Source organism: Alligator sinensis, unplaced genomic scaffold, assembly GCF_000455745.1.
Source record: "Alligator sinensis unplaced genomic scaffold, ASM45574v1 scaffold267_2, whole genome shotgun sequence".
Lineage (NCBI taxonomy): Eukaryota > Metazoa > Chordata > Crocodylia > Alligatoridae > Alligator > Alligator sinensis.
Window position 1 is genome coordinate 90,078 of NW_005842705.1, and position 9,295 is coordinate 99,372.

Genomic DNA, 9,295 nt, shown 5'->3' on the forward strand with positions numbered 1-9,295 from the left:
GCTATAGCCAATGCACTAGTTTCTGGTAAGTTAACTGACACTACTGTGATGACAGCAGTGCGAACTCAAACTCGATTGTGATACTCCTATTCTTAAAACTGCAGTAAGTTTGCAAGTGTCACATGAAGAAAATTCTGCTCATGTAATCTGGTTCTTAATGCCCCAGAGGCTGCTCTCCCCCATTATGCCCCACTTTCAAACTTGCCTAATACAATTGCTTCTTCACTCATCGCTATTTCTTTCTTGCTACCCTCTTCTTCTTTGGAATGCTATCTTATAGTACAGCATTGGTTTCATTCGCTTTTAAACCACTGTAATAATGTTGCTCTCTTATATTAAAATATATTTAACATTACACAGCTGATTCTATTTTGCCTCTGTTTAGTTTAAAGTGAATATAGCGCTAGAGGACTGGTAGCCCTGTAATTCAAATCTTCTACTTATCTGACTAACAGGCACAGCGTGAGCAAAAGTCATTCAAGCTTCCCACAGGCACCATCTCCAAAGACTCAATACAATGGGCTGATTGTGAAACATATAATTGCCCAAAGGAAACTAGAATTATATTGATCAACTGCTTTTACTTTGGGTTTTCTGTTTTTTTCCTTTTACACAGTTGTTTTTGGCCAATCTAGTAGTCTTCTCCATCCTAACACAAGTAGAAGAGTTTAAAATGCACTAAGAATGTAACAACTGTACGTCTTTTCTTTGAGAAACTTGTCATCTAAGCAAATGCGGGCTACAAAATGTCAAGCTACCTACAAAGCTTAGAAATACAAGAATTATTATATTTATAGTCATAATTATTAGTAATAAAGTTCATCCAAACCCTTGCAAATTAATCTTTCCCCATGATGGCCTAAGACCTGACATTGAGAAGAGCAAGCAAATTTAAGAAAAAGACATGAGGTTAACAAAAAAGCATCCAGGCAGAAGAGCGAGGAGTTTGTTATAAAGGAACGTCAAGAGTTTCCAGAGACTATTTCTATAACCCACCTCTATTGGAAACACCTTTTAATCAGTAGTGATTTCTAACCCAAGATAAAATTTTCACCTAGCATCATGGATTTCTATTTTAGATATATATAATGACACAGTGACCAGCAGTGTCAGAATCTGAATTCATAACACCATGAAAACCAATTCACTAAACTTCTGGATGTTGACAGGCAACTCTCAAGCCACTTAGTCTTCTAGACATTTATACTCTAAGCATCCAGTGTTACCTGGCACTTTATCTTCCTGATGTAAATCAAACAATGTAGCACCAATTCCAAATTACACACCTGAAGCTGAATTGCATTCATGAGATAGAAACCTGTGTTTGGAGATTAATGAAGTGAACTAACAAGAAAGAAGGAATTTTTATTTACCATGGAGCCAATACAAAAAGCTAAATCTTACCTCAGAGCTATTGATGTCCAAAGCTTTTTGCAGGAGCCTGCTGGCATCCAGGGGAAGGCCATAATGAATCAGAAGGTTGGCTAGATTGACTAGAGGAATATCCTGATATTCATGTGGGGCTAAATTCAATGCTTTTTGCAAGCAGGTGACAGCAAAGGTGCTGTTTCCAACTGCACGCCAGTAGAGTCCAGCCTCATTCAGTACAAGCCATAGAGGATTCCTTGGCTAGGGGGAAGAAGAATAAAAACAAGTCAATGCTCCATCAAGGCACAAACACCTGCCATAAACTCTTATTAACTACACTGTGGCTCCTAGAAGCTAGCTTACCATTTGAAGGCCAAGTGAAGGTACACCAGTTGAATTATAACTTGTTAGTAGCTGATGCTCAACCAGGCCATTGAGCTAGCACTGGAGGCACATAGTTACATTTAACTATTTCTTGTTATGTGTAACAGCCACTGAAGTAGCCATTCCTGGTCCTTGGCCTTTCCAACATGCAAGATCTTTTTCATCACATGCATGTACTACAGGGAGGTTATGGACATGAAAAATCCAGTCTGGATCAAAAAGGAATTAAAAGTAGTTTCAGATCTCCTATCTGATCCCTAGTCTCCTTACCATATTGAGGCTTCAGACTCACATTTTCCAGGAAAAAATTCTATTAATTTGTTTTATGGATAAGGTGCGGTATACTGCCTAAACATGCAGCAAGACTGTCACTGCCACAAAAGGCTAACAATTTCAAATAGGAAGTCACAGATGAAGGACTGGGGGACAAACAGTATGCATAATCAAATATACTTAATACACCTACTTTCCTTTTGACCAAGAAACTCATTTTATAGGAAAGAAGCAATGAAACTACGAAGTGCTATCAAATGGACAAAACAATGTAAAACATTTTCTCTTCCAGACAGACCAGTCTTAGGTGTTTACACAATGTAGATGAGAAATTCAACTGCAACAATCTTCAAAATATTGAAGGAACAACTTTGGTTTAAGGCAGCCTTAGACAAAGAGGGTTACTGCTATCATCAGATGCACTGAATGATTTTAATACACTATAAAACATTTTTGCCTGACATTTCTTGGGTAACAGTCTGTAGCTGTAAAAAATCTAAAGGCCCTGCTCCAAGATACCATGTAAAAAGTCCTTCACAAAAGAAAATACATCTGGTACCTTCACTCCCTCCATACACACACTTTTGGAGCATGCCATGAGAAACTGCTTTTAGGCTACTGATTTCTTTACCAATTTTACAAGATGCAAAGAGCCTCCCTCCCAAACACATCTAAGTTGTATATTTTCACTGAAAATAGTTGCAAGGCAGTGCACAGTTCCTTTCCTCTCTGTCCACACAGTCTAAAACAGACATACAAGCAAGACCTTTCTATCTCTGGCATGGTAAGGATATTGTTGAGACTTTAACATGATGTCTCTCAACATAAGGCTGACATTTAAATACATTTAAAAGATCAAACCTTTTATAGGCTGATGTAGTATTTCTCCAGGAAGACCATGATGCCAACTGCCATAATCTTGCTCTGAAAATGCCTCCAATACTTTGCAACTGATGTGCATAAGCATGACAGTGTGCTTATGCCAACAGCTGACTGACTAGGAAGTTAATTAGTCAGAGAAGATTTTCAGTGTAAAGGCTATAAAATAACTGGATATTACTGCAGTAAGAAGACCTATGCACAGGATGGTCACTTAAAGAAAATCAGGAGTAAGAAGGTCCACTATTTTCCTACTTATGTGCAAGTAAGAGATGCATAAAATACTATGTTCAGACTCTGAAAAAAGGATGCACATATATACACCTGATTTAAGAAGCCATACAACAAGGTTAATTTTACATTTACCAAGATTTAACATGATTTCTTCAAAAAAAATCTTCTCTCCCCTGGACATTTGTTGTCTTTTGTATTGTGGCAGAATTCAAAAGCCCCAAAACAAGACCGGGGCTCCACAGTGCTAAGTACTGTATGAACACTAAATGGTTTCTTCCCCAAAGATCTTTCAGTCTAACCAGACAAGGCAGACAAAAAGTGGAAAAAAGGAACATAAGCATAACAGGTCTACCACTCTGCTATATTCACCAGGCAAGGTATCTGTTAACTTCTTGTGTCAGTGAATTAGTTAAATCAAATTCCAGCATTTATTGACAATCAAAAAGTCTCTATTCACTTCACAATTCTTGTCTCACCTTCTTAATGGCATGATAGATGAATCCTCCTATTTGCTCCTCTGTAATAGTTTGATTATTGATGCGAGAATGCAAGATCTGAACATGAAAAAACGTTTAACAAAATAGATGAGTGATATTAAAGTGATGGTTTCAAACATACATTTTACAGGATGAGCCTGTATGGATTCCTCAAGTCTCTTGGCCCTAAAACTTAGATTTCTTCTTCTGTATTAAAGTTAACAGGGCTGACCTGTATAGATATGCTGTCAGTAGTTTAGGGAAGGAGAGAAGAATTATTATAAAGAGTGGTCAGAAAATGCAGTGGGCAACAGATGGAAAAAAACCCATCAAAATTACTGATTTGGTAATCTGCTGGCAATCTTAAACAACAAGAAAGAAAATAAACCCAATTATTTTATTTCCTTATAGTCCTTAGATCTTTTAAAACAAAGTAGAACTTTCTATATTAACTATCAGTCTGTTCCACATACTTCGGATAGGCTTTTGAAGAGACTACATTACATGACACACATGGAAAGGCACTCAGAATACTTGAACCCAATGCTGAGAGCCCTCATGTGCAATGGTTTTGCCATGCTGAAAGCACTGATCATTCTGAGGGATGAGGCTCACCTTTTAATTACCAGAATCTGTCAGATCCTGAAGATCTTATATCTATAGCAATGAAGGAGACACACAAAGAGCAGAAGAAATAACTTATGAAAAAAGTGCCTCTTACTTGTCGTGCTTGATCATCTGGCATTTTAAATTTCAGATCTAGATGACTGTCTAAATCTTTGAAAAATAGGTATTGAGTTTCATTGTTGCGGGCATCAGTAATAGAGGAACAATCTGGCGGTGGTATTTCTTCATGTGCAGGGGCTTTTTCTAAGCCATCTGGGATTGAATGGACCCTGGCAGTGAAAAGAATGAAAATAAAATATAACTATGTTTCGAACCACTGGAAGGTACAACAGGAGGCAAACAAGTGGCACACTACATTTCATACACAAGTTAGGGGACAGTCACCTTGGAACCAGGTCTCCTGACCTAGATATGGCTGTAGTGTATACACAATATCTTAAGTAACAATCATCCTTTTGTAGGCAGAGAAATGGCCTCCAGAACTGCTTCCTACTGATCAGCTAACAGGAGACACCATCTTTTACAACCACAGGTGAAATCTTATCTAAGATAGCATGACAGTGACCACATAACTAAACAAATAAAAGATACACATGGGTATCCACCATAGATAAAATCAAGACTTGCCTGAGACCCCTGTTTTCTGGAGGTAGGAAATAAGTGGGTAGTTCCTCCGGGTCAGGGATTGTTGGGAAGGATTTCACACAGTCTGCTCTTTTAGGCCAAAGAATATGCTGTTTTTCCTAAGTGCAAAGAAAAATAGCCTTTATGAATTGCTGAGAATAAACTGAATTCATTAATCTTGTTTAGCTTTAGATTCATTAGCTAAGAATGAGAAATATTCTATGATGACAGAAGAAATAAAACTTTAACGTAGTGGTTCCCAGGCTTTCCTGAGCACTGTGGCTGTAACAACCAAGTACAGTGGTTCTCAACCTTTTTAGACCCAAAGCACCCCTTGGAAAAATGCCAGCTCTTAGTTCTCACTCATTTTTAACATAGCAAGTCTTCTGTAGCAAAGAGCTTAGAAAGACTGAAACAGGTCAAAATATTTTTGACACTATGGATTCTCATCCGAAATCTCTCTGGGTTTATCTTGTGAATCATGTTTGCGTACCAAACAATGCCAACATGGTGTGGCACCCTGGTTAAGAATCACTGGCCTGGTACTTTCCACCATCTACCCAATGGTGCTGTTCAATGCTACAATGAATGTTTGGACACTAGACCCCATTTGTGTTCACAAGAGCAGACCAATCCACAACTAGTAGAGTCAACAACACTTCTGTTGAAGAAAGACAGAAATGGTACACTAGTAATCAGAATGCATTAGTACCACAAATGGTACACTAGACAACTTATTAGACAATAGTCAACTTTGAACACACTCATAAATACACATCAGTAGTTGGGCACCTCAGCATCAAAAAATGTCTCTGAAAAAGAAAAATGTTAATTATGGCCCTGTATAAAAGAGCAGAGGTCAGTATGTTTACTCACCCTGTAGGCATCTGATTCCATGTCCCATAGTAAAACAACAGAATGAGCAACAGGAGAAGACAGCACAGAATGGCTGAGATCACTTTGGTTTGAGTGAAGATCTAAATTCAGAGATGTCATACTGGAAGTTGATGAGTCCTCGCCAAACTGATAAGAGGTGGGGATACTAATATCGATCATTTTTTCTTACGCAGAAGTACAAGTTCTTGATCTGTTAACACTGAATAACTGTAAAAGTGTTCACTTTTTATCATTTTTACTCTTTCATTCTTCAATTTCACCTATAATGGTTAAAACTACATGGGACAACTTTTAAGTCATTTTATACATTCTGATCCTTTTGCAACAGGACAACGTTATGATATGTAGGCTGCAAAAATATCAGGAAATATCAAATTAAAATAATGAAAACTGGAAAATCATGCTAAAGATAATCATAAAAATGTATATTAATACTGAGGGCTTGTAAACCTTCTGCAAACATAAAGGGCTTAAATACAATACAGAGTTTAGCATTCTGAGAGTAAACCTCTAGATTCAAGTCAGAGTTACTAAGATTTTTGATCAGTTAAAATAATTTTGATTATCTGAACTGATGATTACTGCAGGTAAGAATGAAATTCTAAAATACATTTAAACAGTAAATAAAAAAAAGAAATGTCATACATAACATAACCACAGGTAAAATATTTAACGGTTTAAACATATCAGATATTCAAAGACAAAACTATCATTTCAGTCTAATCTGCAGCTTTACTGTGGCACTGAGGTTGGTTTGCATGGGTTTTATTTTATACTTTTAAGCTGCATAATTGTTTCAGCTTTTCTTGGTGCACTATTAAACCCAAAGCATTCCTAAGCGTTAACCAACTTGAAACTGGAACAAGGACCTAATGGAAATGCTGTTCCAATTTATATTCTGATTATTGTTGTATAGACAATACTCATATTGTCACTCATCTCTTAGGAATGAAAATATTGCTAAACATAACACCAATGAAACTGAAATGGGGAGGTGCCAATTACAGAGTTATGCAGGTTTGTTTTAGGAGGTGGTGTAAGGCTAATTGCTTGACTATTAAAACAGAAGAAATGCTATCATTTTCATTATCATTTCATTTTAGTACTATATGCTTTTAAACTATAATTTTTCTTTTAAATTATCATTTTGGGGTACACAATGTTTCATTGGAAAAGTAATCCTTATTCCATACAAAATAACTTATGTGGATCCAAGAAACCTTTGCTTTTATGTACATTAGCAACTGAGTGCATATTTGCAGTCTTCAAAAGTAAAACTAAATTTGATGTTTTAGATGTCTTTGGGCATATGCTAGCTAGATGAAATTTAGCATATTCATGTAAAGAGATGAATGACTGCACCCCTCAAATAATTTGTCACCCATTCTTAGTAGAAAGAGGGCACTACTTTGTTCAATTATTCTATGCAGATAAAAAAATACAGCTGAAACATGGCAATGCTTGCTATTTTCCAGAAAATGCACTAGACTACTTCCTCTACAAAACAGTTTTTAACTAAATTGAAGAGAACCCTTTATTTTTCCCTCCTCCCTTTGTAACAGAAAAAAACCTTTAATAGGTGATGAAGGGCTTTGGCTCTCCTATAAAAGGCTCATTGGAAGTCGCAGTAGAACAATGTATCTTTAACTCCGTGGAGGGATCATAGCATCTCTAATGTTTTATTTTACCATTTAAAAACAATCGTGGGTGTAACAATTACTGACTTCTCAGCCTCAAAGGAAATGAGAGGTTTTGCTAATAAGGGGCAGAAGTGATGAACATTACTTGAGTGATCAGAAACAATGCTGCCCATTCACAGACAAACCTGAACATATTCTACATTTTCATAAATGTCTCCACGATGATAGCGAACAGGTTGGTCCCACTGACAGTGCAAACTGTGCTGCTGCTTGCCCAATGGACAAATTTGATGGTTCCCTGTGGGGCACAAACATGAAAAAACTTTTATAATTATGAAAGAGACTATTATTTCTGAACAGGACAGAATGAACCTACAAATCCAACTATAGTTTGACAAGGTTTCTTGCAACACAGTCTAAGTGAAATTTTGGTTTACAGAAATTCACATCTGCTTTTCTTATGTCATCTTGTAGTACTTCTTGTACTTCAGCCACTTCAACCACGTCAGCCTTTTTTTAGATAGAAAGCACAAGCATTCTTCCCAGTAAGAAAACCATGAACATATTTGAGGATACAGGATTGATATAACCTTCTAACTGTAATGTCCTGAGGATATGGATGACCGGAGCCACGCAAACAGGCTGCGCAAACAGGTGCGCTTGTCTGCCTGGCACGTGAGTTAGCGCAGGAGGGTGCACAGGAGGGCCTGAGGCCCTGCCTGTACGCCCCCTAGGGTAGGCATTCCTAGCTGTAGCCGGCCTACTAGTGGTATGCTGCGGATAGGCACGCGCCGCAACCTGAGGGTCCCCTCAGAGTCTGCAGCCTCCCCCTCTGGCGCCTCAGAGGCCTCCACCCAGACGGAGCCCATGGTTGCGGGCTCCACACAGACGGAGCCCCAGGCAACAGGCTGCGGGGGCTGCCTGTCGCCTTTTCAGGCTCTGGGGCCCAGGAGCATGGCCACCTCCCCTTGTGAGGTCTGCTCCCTTTTGGGGTCTCTGGTGCACCAGCTGAAGGAGCTCCAGGCCGCAGTCCAGAGACTGCGTGCCATCAGGGACTGTGAGCAGGAGATTGACTCCTACTGCCAGGCCCTTCTTCCCTGGGAGATGGAGGGTAGACCACACTCTCTCTCCAGGACAAGGGAAGACTCGGGGACCTCCCCTTCTGTCCAGCCAAGGGGTTGGACCAAGGTGGCCAAGGGCCCCAAGGCCTGCCGCACCAAGGTCCCTGACCCGCTGGAGATCTGCAACAGGTATGAACCTCTTGCAGCCCCAGCAGAGCCTGCTAGGCTGCCAGCTCCTGCAGGCAACACAGGCTCAGCTGTAGCTACTGCCCCTGCTCTCCCTAAGACAAAACGCAGTGTTTGTTGTGGGAGACTCCCTCCTGAGGGGGACTGAGGGAGCAATCTGCCGCCTTGACCCCTTAGCCTGGGAAGTCTGCTGCTTCCCAGGAGCCTGAATCCGAGACATTGCGGAGAAGATCCCTAAACTCCTCCAGCCCACTGACCACTACCCTATGCTCCTCATCAATGTGGGCACCAATGACACGGCTCTGAGCGTCCCCAGCTGGGTCATGAAGTGCTACAGGGATTTGGGAGCAGGGCTTAAGGGGTTGGGTGCACAGGTGGTGTTTTCTTCGATCCTCCCAGTCTTGGGCTACGGGCTGAGGAGGGAGAGGAGGATCCAGGTAGTAAACCAAAGACTGTGGCGCTGGTGTCATCAGGAAGGCTTTGGCTTCCATGACCACAGCCCACTCTTTGGTGAGAGATGCAGCGAGCTGCTGGGAAGGGACAGCCTCCACCTCTCTCTGCTGGGGAGGAGGATCTTCTCAAACAGACTGGCTGACCTGCTCCACCAGGCTTTAAACTAAGCCCGCTGGGGGACGAGGGGACCAAC

The 9,295-nt window shown here is 40.2% G+C and overlaps 1 protein-coding gene across 4 annotated transcripts in view; it reads right to left on the minus strand.

The window, feature by feature from the left end:
* The window catches only part of TTC17 (tetratricopeptide repeat domain 17), a 105,313-nt gene that overhangs the window by 45,833 nt on the left and 50,185 nt on the right, over positions 1 to 9,295 (minus strand). For all 4 annotated transcript variants that reach the window (XR_003096337.1, XR_003096338.1, XR_003096339.1 and 1 more), the window contains exons 10-15: positions 7,588 to 7,700; positions 5,742 to 5,888; positions 4,869 to 4,984; positions 4,336 to 4,510; positions 3,615 to 3,692; positions 1,405 to 1,629 (exon numbers count right to left, since the gene is read on the minus strand). Coding sequence is in view for 1 of the 4 variants with exons in the window: in XM_006034087.2 (XP_006034149.1) it covers positions 1,405 to 1,629; positions 3,615 to 3,692; positions 4,336 to 4,510; positions 4,869 to 4,984; positions 5,742 to 5,888; positions 7,588 to 7,700 (854 nt within the window). In the remaining 3 variants the exon portion in view is untranslated. The remainder of the gene's footprint in view (positions 1 to 1,404; positions 1,630 to 3,614; positions 3,693 to 4,335; positions 4,511 to 4,868; positions 4,985 to 5,741; positions 5,889 to 7,587; positions 7,701 to 9,295) is intronic.